The sequence below is a fragment of the Dasypus novemcinctus genome, chromosome 11 (assembly GCF_030445035.2).
Source record: "Dasypus novemcinctus isolate mDasNov1 chromosome 11, mDasNov1.1.hap2, whole genome shotgun sequence".
Lineage (NCBI taxonomy): Eukaryota > Metazoa > Chordata > Mammalia > Cingulata > Dasypodidae > Dasypus > Dasypus novemcinctus.
The window spans coordinates 5,006,693-5,025,278 of NC_080683.1; the positions used below are offsets into that span (position 1 = coordinate 5,006,693).

The window sequence follows — 18,586 nt, forward strand, 5'->3', positions numbered from 1 at the left end:
GCCTGAAAGCTATATAAGTATATCGTGTCATTTCCGCTCTCTCTTCCACAGGAGGCCTACACGCCGCCGTTGCTGCCGCCACCATGGTAAGCTTGGAGTTCGTGCCGGGATCCGTTGACATCGGAGCTATTGCCGGGAAGATCTACTCTCAGAGGACCAAGAACACCTTAACCTAAGGGCCTACAACCTTGCGTAGAGCCTTGGATCGCTCCCCTGGGAAGGGGACGACCAGAGACTTAAAATTCCGGAGAGCGAGGCCGAGGAAGGGTCGCTCCCCGGGCGCACGAAAGCGACGGAAGGCTGGGCGTGCGGGTGACCCCAGCGTCCGCCGCGCGGAGCGCGCTTTTGGGAAGGAGCAGGGGACCTGAACGCCTTGTTGCTGCTTGTCTGCAGTGCTGAGGGGTTTGCTGTGGTGTGGGAACGTGAGCGGGTGGGCGCGTGGCTCCCCGTGTAACAGTCTTTCCATTTCTGTTTGAGGTTGTTCATTCGCCTTAAGTTCCTCAGTTTGATAATAGCTCATCGTGTCTGATTCCTCCCTCAATCTCTTCCAATCAGTCTCTAGTGATCCCCGAGAAGTTCCAGCACCACATTTTGCGAGTACTCAACACCAACATTGACGGGCGGCGGAAAATAGCCTTTGCCATCACTGCCATTAAGGTAAAGTAGGGTAAGGAGGAGGGAATGTAAGTGCAGCTTGGTCCGTTAGGTCCCACGAGGCAGGGTTGAGGGGGCAGAAGTCCATCCAGAGCAGTTTGCTGCTCGATTGAAAAAGCGGTTAGGTGAGGGACTAATGCGCTGATCACAGACCTCCTATGGTAAGTAATGAAAGCTAGAGTGGCTAACACCCCCCCGGAGGGAGTGTCGGTGTGGTTGTCTCCTTGAAATACTAGTTTCCTGGGTCTTCCGCTCTTGACAGCCATTCTAGATTGACTTTCTTTACTTCTCAAGTGCATCATAACAGCCATTCCTATTAAATCCACATGCTCTGAAAATTGGGTGATTTTTGTACATCTTGAGGAATGAGTAGAAATGCCAGCAGATTTTAAATGAAGAAACGTATATGTGGGGGGTGGGAGAGGTTTCGCTAGTCCGATGTGTTTAGCATTTTATCTCAGATGCCAGAGGTGAAAGTAAATGCTCATTTCCAGTTCAATTGGGAACTGCAGGAATTAAATAGTGGGTGCACACTTGGATATCTCCCTTCACCTAGTCTAATAAACTACAAATGAGGACATCCTAGCTACCGCTTTTTATTAAAATTTGTAATTGTGGAAAGAATTGAATGTCTTCCTAGGCATGTACACTTGTGGGGTCAGGGCAAGGCCCCAGCTTCCTGGTACACTGCAGGATCTCGTTCTGTGCTAGGGAATGAGCAGTACTATGAATATTGTTGCTTTGAATTCAAGAAACTTAAAGTAAAACCGATTAGTGTTTCATAGAGGGCATGAAATTTAAAGCCGTGAGTCCTAGCTTTAAAACTCCCTTGGTTTTTTGTTTGTTTGACTATTTTTCCTGTGTAGCATGGAGCAGACCTTTTGTTTTTTTTTAAGTTATAGAAGAATCTTAAAGTGTCCTTCTGTTTGACATTCTGGGAAGCTAGTAAGTCATTGTTAAATGCCTATTTCAAAGTCGCTGTGAGGCTTGAGTGAGGTGGGGAATATAAAGGGGACATGGCTGGTATGGACGCTTGACCCTCTCCTCTGCCTGTTTGGAATTGGCTGGTATTTTGTTACTTTTGTTAAATATGTATTATAACCTTGTAGTCAGTGTAAAACGTATGGGGAAAACTGAATTTAACCAAGGCAGTTTCAGTTATTTTGAGAGTCTATGATGAGATGGCTCATGGTCGGTAGCTGAGGAAAGACAGCTAGCTCTTCACTTGGTTACCATACTAAAGCTTGGAGGTGCTGATTTGTTAAGGATCTGAGAAAGGGGGAGTGGTTTTTGGATATTGGAGGAAGCTGAGCAGAGAAAAGGCAAGAGTATGGAGAAGCGTCCCTCTAATGTTAGAGTGATGAGTGAGATTAATTAGCTGGGGAAGGGTAGAGAATGAGAATTGACAACAAGAGAGGATACTAGAAGTAACATGGGAACCTTTCCTCAGTTTCCACTTGTATTCTTTTGCTACGAGTATTCTTTAAGGCTGGTCTTTAGCCCTTCTTCTAAATCAGGGTGATAATGGACAGGAGCATGATGATTTAATAGGTTGCTGTCAAATATTGTCAGTAAATATTTCAGAAAATTAGGGAGTGACTCGAAGATCTGAAACTCTTCTGAAACAACCTCCCTAGGTCATTTTCTTAACAGAGGAAATATCTATTCGTTTCCTAGGGCTACCATAACCAACTAGTTACCAGTGGTTGATGGCTTGGAACCAATTTATTCTTATATTTCTGGACACTAAAAGTCTGAGATCAAGGTGTCGGGAGGGGCACTCTCTGAAGTCTAGAGAAAAGTCCTACCTTTCTTCATAGCTTCTGGTGGTTGCTGATAATCCTTGGTGTCCCTGGCTTACAGCTACATCCCGCCACTCTGCCTTTATCACACGTGCCTCTGTTACATGGCCGCCTTCCCTGTCCTCACCCTAATCCAGTAGGGCCTCATCTTAACTGATTACATCTGCAGCTTACCCCCCTTTTCCAAACAAGGTCACATTCTGATGCTTGGAGTGGACATAAATTTCAGGGCTCTACTGTTCAACCCGGTACACTGTCCTTCACTATCCACATCGCTTGGCTGTAAGTTCAGATGGGGAGGAGTGCCTGTGCACCTTTTAAGATTCATTTTTTATTTATTTCTCTCCTCTTCCCTCCCCCCCCAGTTGTCTGCTCTCTGTGTCCATTCACTGTGTGTTCTTTGACCGCTTCTGTTGTCAGTGACACGGAATCTGTTTCTTTTTGTTGCGTCATCTCTCCTTGTGTATGGCACCATTCCTGGGCAGGCTGCACTTTCTTTCGCGCTGGGCGGCTCTCCTTACAGGGCGCACCCCTTGCGCGGTGCGGCCTGGCACTCCTTGCACGCATCAGCACTGCCCATGGGTCAGCTCCACATGGGTCAAGGAGGCCCAGGGTTTGAACCTTGGACCTCCCATGTGGTAGGCGGACGCCCTATCCATTGGGCCAAGTCAGCTTCCCTTAACCCTCTTAACTCACAAGACCCTGGTCTTACTGTTTCTTGTTTTTGTTTAAATTGTGACTTTATTTGGACTAAAGTATGATCTTCGTCTCTGGAACAGGTCTAAAAATGTCATTCTTTGGCAGTTCAGAAATACATATTAAAGTACAAGGAAGCAAACAGATAAAAAAACAAGTTTGCTTTATCACCTCTCTGGAAAATAAGTCAGCAACCTCATTATCATCACACTGTTAACAGGAAAAGCTTCCTGAGGGGTTTTTATTTGTAAAGTGTAGAAGGAAACGAATATTAATTAAAGTGTTTGCTAAGTATATTACTAAAATACAGGCTCTAGGAAGAGTTAGGTTTCCAGCAGTGTCCATGGCTGAAAGACAAACTGAGGTCTCCTTTTCTCATAGAAATTGGAACACAGACGAGAAGTCTTTGAGTAGCCCTTTGCAACATTGTCCTGTAGATCTGATGAGCCAGACTGCCCAGGAGTGGGCTCTTTGTGTTGGTAGCAGAGTCTTGTACTAATCCCAGATCCTTGGCCATTAGTGTTGCTCCAGAATCCACCCTGATAATTGGTGGAGGGAAATTCATCCTCCACCCTGGGTACAAGACTGTTTTGCTTCATCAGCTCTGTCCCAAGCTCATACTTAAGATTTCAGCCAATAGCTTTGGGCCAGGCCCTCATCTGTTTTCCAAGAGCGATAGCTTCAGCAGTTCTAATCATACTAATAGCTAGCAGCACGTTGCAGATCTTTGCGGCCTGACTAGTTCCAGCACCTCCACAGTACACCATATTGGAGTCCTTGCAAATGCTGGGCAGCAACAAATGCAACTCCTCCCAGTATAACGTGAGGGTGCCAGAGTGTGCAGCTTCCATCCGTACCACTAGACACAGGCATCCATGAAACTCCCTTTTTTTTTTAAATTTGGCCAATTCTTTTGAAACTGTGGGGCCTATTAATAATGAACATTTCTTCACTTGATTTAGGATTCCATTTGCTCTAGAATAAACTTCAATTGCAATGATAATCGTGGGCAGCATTATTATAACAATTCTTTCAGCTGTATCTGGTGGGGAATATAGTACCTGTTCGCCTCATTTTTTAAACAGCCTGCACCAGGGAAATAAGGCAAATAATGAGCATATAGCTATATTTCATGTGATTCTTGCTGAGTTTCAAAAGGCTCAGCATGGGGGATGCGGCCACGTTTCCCAGTCCAGTAAATCCAATAGGAGTCTTAGAAGCCATTGACCTAGCACACTGCCGTCAGGAGGCTGCCATGCTGCCCCCAGTTGGCGCACTGAGTCTTGATCTCATATCACCTTTGATAGCCAGACCCTGCGCCTTCACAGTACAGGAATGAGAAGGTACCACTTTCAGGTTCTTCTGTGTCTTGTCAGCTGGCATTGATTGACAACTACAGAATGCTGGGCATTGTGAGAGAAGAGCTGCTTTTAAGGTTTACCTATTCCCGATGTTCTCTATTTTGGTCCAGAAAAATTTTCCCCTTTCTGTTCAATGGTCAGGCTTCATTTTTGTATTTGTGTAGTGTGATCAGGGGCAATGTAAAGCACTAGATTATTGCCACCTGTACCTTTGTGTGCAGTCAGACCTAACACTTGAAAAACTTCTCACCTCAGGGCGTGGGGCGAAGGTATGCGCATGTGGTGTTGAGGAAAGCAGACATAGACCTCACCAAGAGGGCAGGAGAGCTCACTGAGGATGAGGTGAGGATGAGGCAGGGGCTGTGGGTTGGGTCTACTGCTGTGAGGGCGTCTGACCCCTGCACTCTGACCTTTGCACCTCCTAACAGGTGGAACGTGTGATCACCATTATGCAGAATCCACGCCAGTACAAGATCCCTGACTGGTTCCTGAACAGACAGAAGGACGTCAAGGATGGAAAATACAGCCAGGTGTGTGTCGAGACAGGCGGGTTTGGGGAATGTTAGAAGGTTCCGCTTAGAGTGGAACATTGGAGGTTGGGGAGGTAAGACTGACGTCGTCACCCTCTTCCGACTCCAGGTCCTGGCCAATGGTCTGGACAACAAGCTCCGTGAAGACCTGGAGCGACTGAAGAAGATCCGGGCCCACAGGGGGCTGCGCCACTTCTGGGGGTGAGTGGTAGTGGGTGCCTGCTCTGTGTGCCCGCGGCTCGCAGGCCTAATGCCTGATGTGCTTTCGCACACCTTTCCTTTGCACTGGGTGTGACCTGTGACCCTTCTCTTTCTTCACCCGCAGCCTTCGTGTCCGAGGCCAGCACACCAAGACCACTGGCCGCCGTGGCCGCACTGTGGGTGTGTCCAAGAAGAAATAAGCCTCGTCTGTTAATAAAAGTTTATCCACCTATGGTTTCCTTTGTGGTTCTTTCCATCCTTGGGATGCCAGGGTTACAGAATGTTGGCGGCCTGTGCTGGGGCCTCTTGGTCCTTTGTCCCTCCTGTCCACTTAGACACGCAGCTAGCTTTGCCTTGGTCTGCGTTAACGTGGTCTTGTTGGCCCCTCTCCATTTAGCAAGTACGGTCTGCCTCACTCTCAAGTGGGAGGGAGCGGCTAACACTCCCGGCCGTGAGGGGGAGCCCGGAGCAGTCTTAGACGACCAATTCCACGTGGAGCATTGGCTGCTGAGCAGACAACATCGGCACCCTGTGTCTGGTCCCGGAGGTCAGAAAATGGGGTGGGGGTGGGTTGGGGTGCGGAGCGTTTATAAAACCCGACGGGCGGCGGCCAGGAGGTGCCGGACACTATTTCGGTGTCTTGGAAGAGCTGGGCTCCCGGGGAGGGAGAATGAGCGCGCACGCGGGTTAGGCTCGCGGAGGCCCTTTGCGGTCGGGGCCGCCGGTCCAGTCTGGGAAAAGGCCACATCCTCCAATCCCCGCACAGCGACGGTGCGGAGCTTCCGGAAAAGGGAGGGGCCTGCGGGGCAGGACGAGCGGCGCGGTGCGCCCGCCCGCGCTCGCATCCTCTGCGCCAGCCCGGCTGCTCCGCGCCGTTAGGCTTTGCCCCGGGGCGGGGGCGCCGGCTCCCTGCCCCTGACCGCCGCCTCTCCTCCAGGTCCCGACCGGCCGCGCCATGCCCCTCGGCCTCTCCCGCCGCCTGCTGCTGGCCTCCCTGCTGCTGGCGGTTGCCTGGACCCTCTTCGGCGGCATCGGGGAGGAGCTGCTGAGCCTCTCGCTCCCCACGCTGCTCCGCGCCCCGGCCCCGCCAGGGCCGCCCCTGGCGCTGCCGGGCCTCGTGATCCCCAACGCGGGGGCGTGCAGCGGCCCCGGCGCGCCCCCGTTCCTGGTAATCCTGGTGTGCACGGCCCCCGAGAACCGCAACCGGAGGAACGCCATTCGAGCCTCGTGGGGCGGGCTGCGCGAGGCGCGGGGGCTCAGGGTGCTGACGCTCTTTCTCCTGGGGGAGTCCTGGAGGCAGCGGCCCGACAGGGACACCCCCGGCGACGACCTGGCCCGGGAGTCGGCGGCAGAGGGGGACATCATACAGGCGGCCTTCCAGGACTCCTACCGCAACCTCACCCTCAAGACGCTCAGCGGGCTCAGCTGGGCCGTGCAGCACTGCCCCGCGGCCCGCTACATCCTCAAGACCGACGACGACGTGTACGTCAACGTGCGGGAGCTGGTGTCCGAGCTGGTCCGGCGAGGGGGGCGTTGGGAGCAACGGGAGAGGGCCACGGAGCCCGAGGCGGGGGCTGTGGCTGGAGACAAAGCACCAGGACAAGGCCGGGCTGAGAGCAGAGAGCCTGTGCCTCTGCTCTACCTGGGCCGTGTGCACTGGCGGGTGTACCCCTCCCGGACCCCCGGCGGCCGGCACCAGGTGTCGGAGCAGCTGTGGCCGCCCACCTGGGGCCCCTTTCCGCCCTATGCCTCGGGCACGGGGTACGTGCTGTCCGCTTCCGCCGCTCAGCTCGTCCTGCGGGTGGCCAGCCAGGCACCCCCTCTGCCGCTGGAGGATGTCTTTGTGGGGGTAAGTGCCCAAAAAGGAGGCCTTACCCCAACCCACTGTGTCAGGCTGGCTGGCGCCACCTACTACCCCCTGGACCGGTGCTGCTACGGGAAATTCCTGCTGACATCCCACAGGCTGATCCCTTGGGAGATGCAGCAGGCCTGGGAGCTGGTGGGTGGCCCCGACGGGGACAGGACTGCACCTTTCTGCTCCTGGCTCCAAGGAGCCCTGGGCATTGTGCGGTGTCGGGTGACAGCCTGGCTTCACAGCTGAGCGTGTCTAGGACCACAGGAGGGGGGTGAGGGGCCAGGGCCAGCCAACAGCCCAGGGCCGTCTCTCCCTCAGGCGCAAGGCCAGGGCCCTGGCCAGCTGCTGCCCACTGGTTTTCTCATGCCACCAGATCCTCCACCTGGCACTGCAAGGCAGGGATGTGGGAGAAACTCAGGGGTTTGGCCTGCCAGCCCCCCAAATGGTCATCAGGAATAGCAAAAAAAAAAAAAAAAAAAAAAAACACACCAAAAACAAACAAAAAAAACAGGAGAGGGCATGAGCTCAATAAACTTGTCTCTTCACTGTCCGAGTACAGTGTTGTTTTCACCAGGACACTCCAACACAAGGCTGGGGAGCCCCAGAGGCTGCCAGAGCCTGCTGGATGGCATGGATCTCTCAGGGGACATGGGAGGAGGAGAGCCTCCGAGGAGGAAGGCCTCTGAGAAGAGGACTAGGAGCAACCACAAGGTGGGGGGTGGAGGGAGGTGGGGGTGAGGGAGGCGGGCCCCAAGGAGACCTCTGACCCTGGAATCTGCTGCACAGCAGCCTGCAAGGCAGAGGAGGGGATTAGGACCCCTGGGAGATCCAGGCAGACACCCAAAAAAAGAAAATCTCCCTCTTCTTTAATACCAGCCCACCCCTGGAGCCAGCTGTCCACTCCCAGGCGGGGAAGGGGGTCCCTGTCCCCATTCCAGGAAGCAGTGTCTTTTTCCCAGAGGCCATCTTCGGGAGAGGTGCTGGTTTCCAGGCCACGCTGGGGCCAGGCTCAGCGCACGAATCTGTCCAGGGCAGACGGCCGGGCCCCGGTGGCCTTGGCCACCTTCTGCTCGTGCTGCTGCTGCTGCTCCAGGCTCCGCCGGACCTTGTCCTGGAGCAGACACAGGGCGGTGAGACGTGCAGGCCGGCGAGGCCGGAGGCACAGCAGAGGCAGCGGGTGCAGGGTGGGGGGGGGGCCCGGCCTCCCCGCTGCCCTTACCCGGTGCTCCTCGCCCATGACCTTCCTCTTCCTCTTCACCAAGCTGGCCGTGGAGCTGCGGCCCTTCTGCTTCGGCTTCGGCTGGAAGGGGGTCTTGGCCTCGGGGTCATAGCCCTGAGGGAGGGGACAGGGAACGGGGGTCACAATCCCTCATGGCCCCAGCGCAGGCAGCACCCATCTCTAGGCCGCATTCCCGGGGCCGGGCCTGCGGGAGGGCAGAGGCTGTGGGGGGGGGGCGGGCACAGGCGCTCAGGGGGTGGGCGTCTGGGGTGGGCATGCAGGGGCCCGCTCCGCACCAGCCTCTCTATCCGCTCCTTCTTTGCCTGCTCCAAAGAGACGACATCAACCTCTGCCAGAGCCCGTGGGTCCAGGCAAATGAGCTCTGCAGGTACCTGCGGGTGTCACGGGAGGACAGGAATGGGTAAGAGCCACAGGACGGTGGCACCGAAGAGGGACAGATGCCAGCGACGGTGCTGAAGCCCAGTCTTCCCACGACCCCCGGGCGGCACTTCGCCCTGGCAGGGGCACACGGGGGGCCTCCTCTGGCAGTCCCGTCTCACCTTCTCCAGCAGGGCCTTCACCTCCCATTCCTGGCGCTGCTTCCGGCTCCTGTATGGGTTACTCTCCAGGCCGTCAAAGTTGGGCTCGGCAGCCCCTGGCAGGACGGGGTGGGGGGTGCAGAACCGTAAGGAAGAGCCCGCCCTGACCCGGAGCCCCCTGCTCTCTTAGGGACAAATGTCCATCCAGCGCCTTCGCTTCAAGCCCCCTGCCCTGACCCACTCACCCGGGACCAGCATGCTGGTGATGCCCCCACTGTGCCCCACGCCCAGCACGTCTTCAAAGGGGCAGAACTGAAGGCCATGCACAGGGCCCGAGAGCCGGTGGGTGAGGTAGGGCTGCTCCAGGGAGGGTGGGCTGGCCTTGCCCTGCCCTGCCCATATGTTGACCACGTCGCCCATGCCTGCGACCAGCAGTCCCCGCTGGGAGAAGGCCAGGTGCCCTGCTCCCTGGGGCAGGGTTCGAGCACTCAGAGGCTGAAACGTCCCTCGCAAGTCAAAGATCTTCAGCTGGTGGTCCAGGCCAGAGGTGGCCATGTACCTGGGGAAGAGGCGAGAGCAGCTAATCTGTCAGGGGTTTACTGGCAGCCTTGCAGCCGGCCCCCAAATCAGTGTCGTCTAGGCATCAAGTTTGGCTGGGGAAAGACTAATAATAATCACCACCACCATCACACTGAACAGCCCACAGGCATCCTCCACGTGAGGCCACACAACTCTCTACTTTTTTTTTTTTTTAGGTGGTGTTGGGATTGAACCTGGGACCTTGTAGTACATGGGAAGCAGGAGCTCAACCAACAGAGCAAAACCTGCTTCCCTGTACTATTCTTATTTCCCTTATACAGATGGAGAAATTGAAGCTCAGAGAAAGGAAATCAGGATTAGTGAGAATTAGAGCTGGAATTCACGTTAGACCCGTTCGGTTAGTGTCTGCCCTCTTAACACAGGTACACCACGCTCCCCTCTCGAGATGGGCAAAACAAATGGAGATAACATGACAATCTGTACTGAAATAGGGCATTTCACTGCACAGACCGGCAGAACAGCTCAGTGAAAGACCAAGTGAAGAAGGCAGGGAAGCCTTCATGGGAAAGCTGGGTATAAATGAATTACCATCAGAGTGTGGAGACAGTGAGATGGAGTTCATGTTCAGGATTTGTGGGAAATATGGCCAGGAAAATCAGGAGGGGTCAAACTGCAGGGCTCTATAAAATCAAGACTAAAGATCCATGTAGTTCATTATGCCAACAATCCTTTCTGACAATAACAAATCACAGGTTACGTACTGTACAAACTTGAGAAAATCTACTTAGGAAGTAATGAAGTAACTGCCTCACCCCTCTCTTTCTTTTCCCTGGCAGGAAGGAGGGCATGAGTGGTGACCCACGGGAAGCAGATGTGGCTCAAGCGAATGGGCTCCCATCTACCCTATAGGAGGTCCAGGGTTGAATTCATGGGGCCTCCTGGAGAAGATAAGCAGGCCTGCGCAGGAGTGCTGGCCCACGTGGAGAGCTGGCACAGCAAGATGACGCAAAAAAATAGACAGAGGGGAGAGACAGTAAGAGACACAGCAGACCAGGGAGCTAAGGTGGCACAAGAGATCGATTGCCTCTCTCCCACTCCGGAAGGCCCCAGGAGCGGTTCCCGGTGCTGCCTAAAGAGAGGACAAGGGAAACGGACTTTGGCCCAGTGGTTAGGGCGTCCGTCTACCATATGGGAGGTCCGCGGTTCAAACCCCGGGCCTCCTTGACCCACGTGGAGCTGGCCGTGCGCAGTGCTGATGCGCGCAAGGAGTGCCGTGCCACGCAAGGGTGTCCCCCGCGTGGGGGAGCCCCACGCGCAACGAGTGCGCCCGTGAGGAAAAGCCGCCCAGCGTGAAAAGAAAGAGCAGCCTGCCCAGGAATGGCGCCGCCCACACTTCCCGTGCCGCTGACGACAACAGAAGCGGACAAAGAAACAAGACGCAGCAAATAGACACCAAGAACAGACAACCAGGGGAGGGGGGGAAATTAAATAAATAAATAAATCTTTAAAAATAAATAAATAAATAAAGAGAGGACAAGCAGATGTAGAAGAACACACAGAGAATGGACACAGAAAACAATGGGGGGGGGGGATGTAAATAAATCAAGAAATAAAGGACTGGTGACCCAGTCCCCTCAAGGTATCATGACTTTCAGAGATTTAGCATTTCTATGTTCAAGTTGTTCCTCAGTGAAGGAAAAGGGGAACCAGCCAAGCAGGGGGTTGTGTGTTTGCCGAGAGAGTAAGGACTCTCTTGTCTGGCTTTGAACTCAGAAGGGCACTGAAGAGTTCCTATGAGCAGAGACTCATCCAGGGATGGAGCTGAACAGAGGCTCTGAGGGAGACCTGAGAAGACCATCAGGGACTCAACTCACCAGAGGGAGGCCAGGGATGTCTGAGGGCTCCTGGGGTAGAGTCAGACCCTTCAGGGAACCAACAGCTTGGGAGCATAAGCCGGCTCCTCTCCCCACAGACACCCTTCTATGGGATCGCTTGGGTAGACACTAGTCTGACAGCCAGATGGGAGTCCAGGCCACATTACCGTGTCATTACACTTGCAAGCAGCAGCTCAGCTTTGAGAATCCAAGCCTCACTCAGGCTTCCAGAAGGCCTCTTGGCAAAGACAGTAAGCCTCACAGATGAAGCCCCTGCCCGTGATTTGTCTGAGGAGCTCCTCGGCAATGAGGACATTTATCAGCAGGGATGGGCATAAGTTCAAGGGCCAAGGTTGTTCAGCATCAGGGTGCTGACCAAATCGCAGGCCTCACTGAACTAACTGATTAAGCACAGGAGCAGCTCACCCAGGCCGCCCAGAGAGGCAAGCTACAGCTAGGGACCAGGGGACCAGTGGCCCAGAGGCCTCCCCACCTCCCCGGAGCCAGGCTGGCACAGGAAGGGTGTTAAAGAGGCAGCACCAAATCCCCTGTCCACAAAGACACAATTATGAAGGCCGGGAGGGTGGGGGGCATCTGGAAGGCTTTCACAGTTGGTGGCTTTTCCTTTTTCTGTGCCTTTGAGCCTTTTTTTTTTAAAAAAAAAAACAACTAAAACACCAATTAGGGCACATAGTTTATACCTAATGTATAAGATCCCTGAGCAGGTGAGTAAAAAGAGGAAAGGAGATTATGGGGAAGAGTATTCTGACAACAGCACCCAGGACACGCCAGAAAGAGGAAGAACTGGCCACTGGAAACCGACTGTGGATGCACAGCTGCCCACAGGCAACAGCCCGGATGGAGACAGACCTGGGAGGAGCCCCAGAGGAAAAGCAGTCGGGCCTTCCCCAGTGGTCATGGGTGGCAATGAAGCGAGGCTGCCAAAGCAAGCATCGAGTGTCTGGGGACCCGGAAAGCACTCCCTCAACATCAACGTCTGATGCCTGCGGTTACCGACGGCTGAAGAACAGAGGCCACGCAGGGAGCTAGGAGGCCAAACTCTGGGTGACAGGAAAATGCTGGAGAAAAGGGTGAGGCAAGGGGGATCTGTGGGAGTGGAATGCGTAACCCTGCGATGGACAAGGGAAGTCTGAGGTTAACAGAAGACAACTGAGTAGACACTAAATGCATCATCTGGCCAATCAGCCCCCCAGTCTGGGGGCTGTAAAGCATGCCTGCCACCTGTTTTGGTAACAAAATCTAACTAGCCCAGCACACCAGGGCAGGCTCAATGGCTGATTCATCTTTCCAGCCCCAGAACCTTAGCACCAAGCCCAGCATGCAGCAGAAGTGCAGTAAATGCCTGAAAGAAAGTCCCCCAGATCTAGACCAGCAAATCAAATAGAGCAGCTGTAAAAATACAAATACTCTCTAATCAGACACACCACTGCACTCTCCTGTCACCAGCCAAGCTTAAAGCAAATGCTATCGTTAATGATAACAGCACTCTGTTTCCTAGCACCTTGCTAAACACTTCATGTGCTTTATGTCACTTAAAAGGTCTATTACGACAGCTTTTGAGCTAGATCAAGGGTTGGCAAACTACTGCCCACAGGACAAATCTGGCCCACAACCCAAAAGCCAAGAGTGGTTTTCACATTTTTAAATGGTTGGAAAACTGAGCAGAACTCTGAGGTGTGAAAATGACATGAAATTCAAATTTCAGTGTCCACAAATAAGTTTTACTAGAACGCAGCTGTGCCATTCATTTGCAACAGTGCAATTGCCTAGCTGTGACAGAGACCTTCAACACTTCACACTACTGCTTGGGGCACTACAAATTGAAGTGACAAGGTTATAATGACAGCATTTTGAGTGACTCACCTACTATCTCACCACCTGCCTGTGAAAAGACGTTTTCAAAGATGAAATACATAAACTCTCTTTACAGATCAGCATTAACAGATGAACATTTGCAATCCAGTTTTACGACTTGGAACACTAACTTTGAACCTCAATTAAGCAAACTCTTATCCTCAAAAACAGAATTCTATTCTCATTGATATACCTGTAATAAAAAAATTATATTCAATTATATTTTGAATTTCATCATAGAAAATTGTGATAACTTGCTTTCTTTCTTGCTATTTAAGTACCTGCATAATACCCTCAATTTTGCCTGCTGACCTGCAAAGCCTAAAACCTTTATTACGACGGAGCAGATGTGGCTCAAGAAGTTGAGCACCCGCCTCCCACACGGGAAGTCCCAGGTTCGGTTCCTGATGCCTCCTAAAGAAAACAATGAGCAGACAACGAGCAAAAACAAACAAGCAGGGAGCGGATGTGGCTCAAGCAGTTGAGCACCTGCGTCCTGGTTCAGTTTCAGGTACCTCCTGCAAAGAGAAAAAAATGAACAAGCCAGACAAACAAGGAAACCAACTCAGGGAAGCCGATGTGTCTCAGTGATTGAGCACAGCCGTCTCACATGAGGTCCTGGGCACAATCCCCCAACATCCAGTTACCTTGAAAGGAAAAAAAAGATACGAGCAGACAATGAGCAAGCCAACAAGGGAGCCAACAAAGAAAGATTAAAAACGAAAACAAAAGCAAAACCTTTACCATCTGGCGCCTTATAGAAAACTTTGCTTTTCTGTACCCACAGTGACAAACCACCACGTGGTAACACCAGGAGTTAAATCCCGGTGACGTGGCTGCAGAGTCTGTGCTCCTAAGGGCACCCTGTCTCCCTTACCGGTGACCCCATCTGTGACCCCCCATACTTCATGCCCCAAGTGACTTACGTGCCTGTAGAATCTACTGCCACAGCCCGGACCCCACCGCGGTGACAGAGAATCTTAGCCAGGGGCTCCTTCACAGCTGGACTCCATAAGGACACAGTACCTGAAAGTCACAGGAAAAGAACTAAAATTACTGGTGAGTGCTGCGGTTATTAAACTTAGGGAAGACGGGGACTCAAAACAAGAGGTAACAAGACAGGAAGGTAAAAGGGCAACGTAAGGGACTCACAACGTACAGATACAGAAAAAAGCACGTCCGAGTGGCCAGAGACTCCAAGCTAAGCTGTGGACTGACCGTTGCTGTGCCCAAGATGGATGACGGCATTGTAAGGGTTCTGCGTCATGACGTCCAGCCGTCCAGCCCGAGCATTCAGAGCTGCCACTATCTTCCCCACCGACACATCCAGGTAGGTCAGAAACCCTGTCTCTGACTGTGAAAGAGAGAGAGAATGACCGGTCCTGATGTCCTCTGTCCCCCCCGGGTCCCAGAGGCGAGGCAGTCTTGCCAAGGGCTGCCAACCTCACTCCTCTGCCCCACAGCCACTCACAGCCGTGGCCAGGAGGAAGTGGAAGGGCAGGAACTCGAGCCGCGTGATGCGGTCACAGCGGCGGACGCAGTGGAGCTCGATGCCCTGGCTGTCGTAGATGTGAAGCCAGCGGTTCTGAGCAACAGCAAGCAGGGCCTCCGAGTGCAAAAACCTGGGCAGGTGAGGCAGTGGGAAAGGAGGTTTCAGACAGTCGATCTAAAAGGGAGAGGGTGTCAGTGCCCGTGCGCAGGGGCATGGTGGTCACTGACCGGATGTCCCGCACGGCCTCCATGACGTTGATCTCACACAGGAGCTTCTTTGTCACCCAGTCAAGGGCAGCCACATGACCCCGACGCCCTCCAAAAGCCAAATGTCTGTGAGAAAGGGGGAACAGGCAGGGTGTCAGGGCAGAGAAACACTGTGACTCAGACAGTTTGAGGTCTGCCCCAGGCCAGCGCTTCCTCGCTCAGGTGAAACGAGAGATATTGCTCTAGAGCACCCACACACATTTAGGCAAATCCCAGGACCCTCCTCTCAGCAGAAACCCCACCACACACTGGGTTCTTTGCGCAGGCGGGCATGGCTGAAGGGGCAGACACTACATCTCAGTTCAAGAGTCACTGGAATTCAAACATTACCTCCCTGTTCGAGAATAGTTCAGCCTATAGGGTCCAAACTGCCACAGATTCAAGTCAAAGTGCTGTAAAGGAAAAGGAATAGTTCGTCTGTTGTTTTGGAAAAACAAAAAAAGGAAGGAAAAAAAAGAATCAACAACCAGCTCATTTCAGCAACTCCCTCTCCTAGTTCCCACATCTCTCTCGCCCCTTTGCCCACGCCCAGGCTCACCTTGGCTGCACTTGCAATGTCCACAGCCTCCAGGATGTCAGCCTGACGTATCTTTGCCGTATCCTCTCCATCCTCCCCTTCCAGAAACCTGCAAGAGAGGATTAGGATTGCAGGAAATCCTTCTAATATGAAGTGGATGCACACACATGGACATGAGAAAGCAGAGCTCCATAAGGCAGGGCATGGGTGCCCAGGTTAGGGCCACTCACCCAGGCTCCTCAGCAAGCAAAAGCTCAGAACGAGCAGCTCTGACACTTGTTTCCTCTTCCTCAGCCTCCGCCACCTCAAGTCTGCTTCTGGTTTTGGACTTAGGATGTAGCAGCTGTAACATCATTGGTAGAGCAGGGGTTGGGGGAGGAACAGGAGAACATGGGGCGTCAGAGAAAAGCCACCTGGCCCAGCCTCCATCCAACTCACCCAGACGCTCCCTGCCTCCGATCCCTCCCCGCTCTCCCGCGGGTCCTCACCTTTTTGGCTCTGTCAATGCGACGGAACTTCTGGGCCGCCTCCACAGGGGCGGGACAGGGGCCTGGGAATGGGTCCTGGGCCTGCGGCAGGGAGGAGGGGCTAGCAGATAGGCTCGGGTTGATCTAAATCCTCGCACCCTCAAAGCACGAGATGCCTTACCCCGCCACCCAATGAGGCCCCAGCCTTACCCCGGACAAGCTCCCCTGGGGCTCCGCATTCCTCCGATGGGGCTTCTTCGGAATCCGGGGCTTCTTGGAGATCCACGCCTTCTTTGGAATATGAGTGTTCTTTGGCTTCTGGGGGCGGAGTTCCCGCTTCCTCTTCTTGCTCTGAGGGGGCCCTGGGGAGGCGCCCGCAGCGGTCTGAGCGGCGTCTTCTCCCTCCCAGTATCGCCGCGGTTTCTGCCGGCGGATGAGAGGTATTGAGGCTCCGCTGCCCACGCCCCCCTCACCCCCACGACCACGCAACTAAAAACTCCCCTTCCCGCCCAGGAAGGCCTCTACCTTCTTCTTGGCCTGAAGTTTGTTCTTTTTGGGCGGAACATTCCCGCCCGGCTTGGGGGCCATCTCCATCAAGCCCACCCTGTGGCTCCACGTGCAAACTCGGTTCAGCTGTCCCACCGCAGGCGTGGAAACTCCCGGAAGTCCTCCGGCGCCCATCCAATCAGCGCCGAGTCAGGGCAAGGCCCTTCCGGCGCCATGTTGAAAGAGGGCGCGCTCTCCCTCGGCGGGCGGGGCAGCCTGGGCGCCGCCTCCCAGAGCAGGCGCTGTCGCCCGAATAATGACGCCCCTGCGAAAGAAAGCCCCGTCCGCGGCCAGGGCCGACGTAACGGTGCAGTTTGCTTTCCAGACTTTGTTTTACCATCTTGCCCGGAGCCTTCCGAGTCCGGTCTTTTTAGCAGCAAGCTAGCGTCAAACACATCAGAACTACATTTCCCGGCTTGCATCGGAAGGCAGCTTCCGGCACTGTCTTCCCGGCGTTCCGTAACTACTTCCGGGTTTAGTAATACTGAAGGGAGAACGTGAGTAGGGCAGGGTTTCGCCTGAGGGGCTGGGGCTCTCCTTTCCCCCCCATGCCTCGCCCCCTCGCCCCCTGCCCCCGGGTCCGGGTGGAGTCGCTGTCCCGGGCGCGGAGAGGCTGCGGTTTCCCGGCGGGCTGCCTGTCAACGGTGCTGGGCTTTCCCCCGGCCAGGTCGGCTAGGGGAGCTCGGGGGGGGGGGCTTTCGGCGTGTGAGACCCAGCGCCCCTCTCCTGCTACCCTCAGGCCTTCGACCCCGCCATGGCTGAGCTGATACAGAAGAAACTACAGGGAGAAGTGGAAAAATATCAGCAGCTACAGAAGGGTAAGGGAGCAGGGTTGGTGTGGCCTCGCCCCAATCCCTTCACTCACCCACAGCCCACAGCCACACTGCAGGTAAGGTGTTCTGTCCTCTCCCACCCACCGACCCGCCGCTCCCATCCGTGTCTACTTTCTCAGCTCCATTCTTTGATGACTTTTGTTGTGGGGGTCCGGTGGCACATTTGATGACTCTAACAGTGTCTCTCCTCCCACCCCACTCCTCAGACTTGAGTAAATCCATGTCAGGGCGGCAGAAGCTTGAGGCACAACTAACAGAAAATAATATCGTGAAGGAGGTGAGGGGCTGGGATTTGTGGGGCGAGGAGGGACCTGTACTGACGATGGTTCTGACGGTTTATGCCCACCCCTCAGGAATTGGCCCTGCTGGATGGATCTAACGTGGTCTTTAAACTCTTGGGTCCGGTGTTGGTCAAACAGGAGCTAGGGGAGGCCCAAGCCACAGTTGGGAAGAGGCTGGACTATATTACAGCGGAAATGTGAGTCTTTGCTCCACTGCCTTTCACTGCCGGTTGAAGTAGAGTTATCGTGGAACCATTGTAGAGCAGCTCCTTCGAGGCCCTTAGTTGTCCAATTTCTTCAACCTTCTCTCTCCCTCCTCTCCCCTAGAGCTCATCGTTTTCACCAGTCATTTTCTTGCCTTCAGCACTCTCACTAATAAGTACCACTAATTTCTCCTTTTCTGATCTTTGTCCCCCTTGTCTGCTTTCAGTAAACGATACGAATCCCAGCTCCGGGACCTTGAGAGGCAGTCAGAGCGACAGAGGGAGACACTTGCTCAGCTGCAGCAGGAGTTCCAGCGGGCCCAGGCGGCAAAGGCAGGGGCTCCTGAGAAGGCCTGACCCTGTGGTGGGGGGAAGGGGAAAGGGAGGGACTGAGGCAGCTCTAGGGTCTATACTGTAGCTAATAAAATGTGAAAACACCTGGCTCTGACGAGCTACTTCTGTCCTGATTCTCCATCCATTTTCCCTGCCCCCTCCACCTTATTGTATGCCACCCAGGGTACTGTCTCAGGTCCAGATTCTTGTACCTGGAGTCTCTTTGTGGCAGGATAATCTTTTTTTCTTTAAACTAAAATCTGAAATGTCTCTAACACGTTTCTTGTCTACAAACACAACCTGAACTCTCCCGTATCTTGGTTAGCATGACCATTTTGAAAACTTGGGAAGGGCATTTGCAATGTAACATATTGTTGGGAATACCAGTTTAATTGAAGAAATCACAGTTCTTTTAACCTGAGACCCAGAGACAAAATGCAGCTACCCTCCTTGCTGTGAACACTTGTCATCCTCCAAATAGCCATGGCATTTCTTAGTTCCT

At 53.8% G+C, this 18,586-nt stretch overlaps 4 protein-coding genes and 1 pseudogene across 5 annotated transcripts; 3 read left to right on the forward strand and 2 right to left on the reverse strand.

Moving 5' to 3' along the window:
• Nucleotides 1-29: 29 nt before the first annotated feature.
• Nucleotides 30-5,476, forward strand: RPS18 (ribosomal protein S18). Its single transcript, XM_004479794.3, has 6 exons — nt 30-86; nt 556-657; nt 4,769-4,855; nt 4,942-5,043; nt 5,153-5,244; nt 5,369-5,476. The coding sequence occupies exons 1-6, from the start codon at nt 84-86 to the stop codon at nt 5,442-5,444; spliced, it is 462 nt and encodes a 153-aa protein (XP_004479851.2). The 5' UTR covers nt 30-83; the 3' UTR covers nt 5,445-5,476.
• Nucleotides 1,611-4,255, reverse strand: LOC139440028 (3-hydroxyisobutyrate dehydrogenase, mitochondrial-like; annotated as a pseudogene).
• A 587-nt stretch (nt 5,477-6,063) lies between the features above and the next one.
• On the forward strand, nt 6,064-7,607 carry B3GALT4 (beta-1,3-galactosyltransferase 4). Its single transcript, XM_004485279.5, has one exon. It carries the CDS (start codon nt 6,200-6,202, stop codon nt 7,343-7,345), a length of 1,146 nt encoding a protein of 381 aa, XP_004485336.2. The 5' UTR covers nt 6,064-6,199; the 3' UTR covers nt 7,346-7,607.
• Nucleotides 7,608-7,944: 337 nt separating this feature from the next.
• On the reverse strand, nt 7,945-16,562 carry WDR46 (WD repeat domain 46). Its single transcript, XM_058306562.2, has 15 exons — nt 16,414-16,562; nt 16,099-16,311; nt 15,910-15,990; nt 15,652-15,764; nt 15,443-15,530; nt 15,235-15,296; nt 14,866-14,970; nt 14,618-14,768; nt 14,365-14,500; nt 14,073-14,172; nt 9,103-9,416; nt 8,879-8,973; nt 8,615-8,710; nt 8,319-8,432; nt 7,945-8,210 (listed from the first exon to the last, which is right to left on the reverse strand). Exons 1-15 carry the CDS (start codon nt 16,480-16,482, stop codon nt 8,109-8,111), a joined length of 1,839 nt encoding a protein of 612 aa, XP_058162545.1. The 5' UTR covers nt 16,483-16,562; the 3' UTR covers nt 7,945-8,108.
• A 197-nt stretch (nt 16,563-16,759) lies between these two features.
• On the forward strand, nt 16,760-18,199 carry PFDN6 (prefoldin subunit 6). 2 transcript variants are annotated; one of them, XM_004479793.5, is made up of 5 exons: nt 16,760-16,931; nt 17,174-17,252; nt 17,474-17,544; nt 17,621-17,745; nt 17,979-18,199. In XM_004479793.5, the coding sequence occupies exons 2-5, from the start codon at nt 17,189-17,191 to the stop codon at nt 18,106-18,108; spliced, it is 390 nt and encodes a 129-aa protein (XP_004479850.1). In that variant the 5' UTR covers nt 16,760-16,931; nt 17,174-17,188; the 3' UTR covers nt 18,109-18,199. The 2 variants fall into 2 exon arrangements, with proteins under 2 accessions (XP_004479850.1, XP_058162550.1); XM_058306567.2 differs by lacking the exon at nt 16,760-16,931 and adding an exon at nt 16,938-17,078.
• Nucleotides 18,200-18,586: the final 387 nt, after the last annotated feature.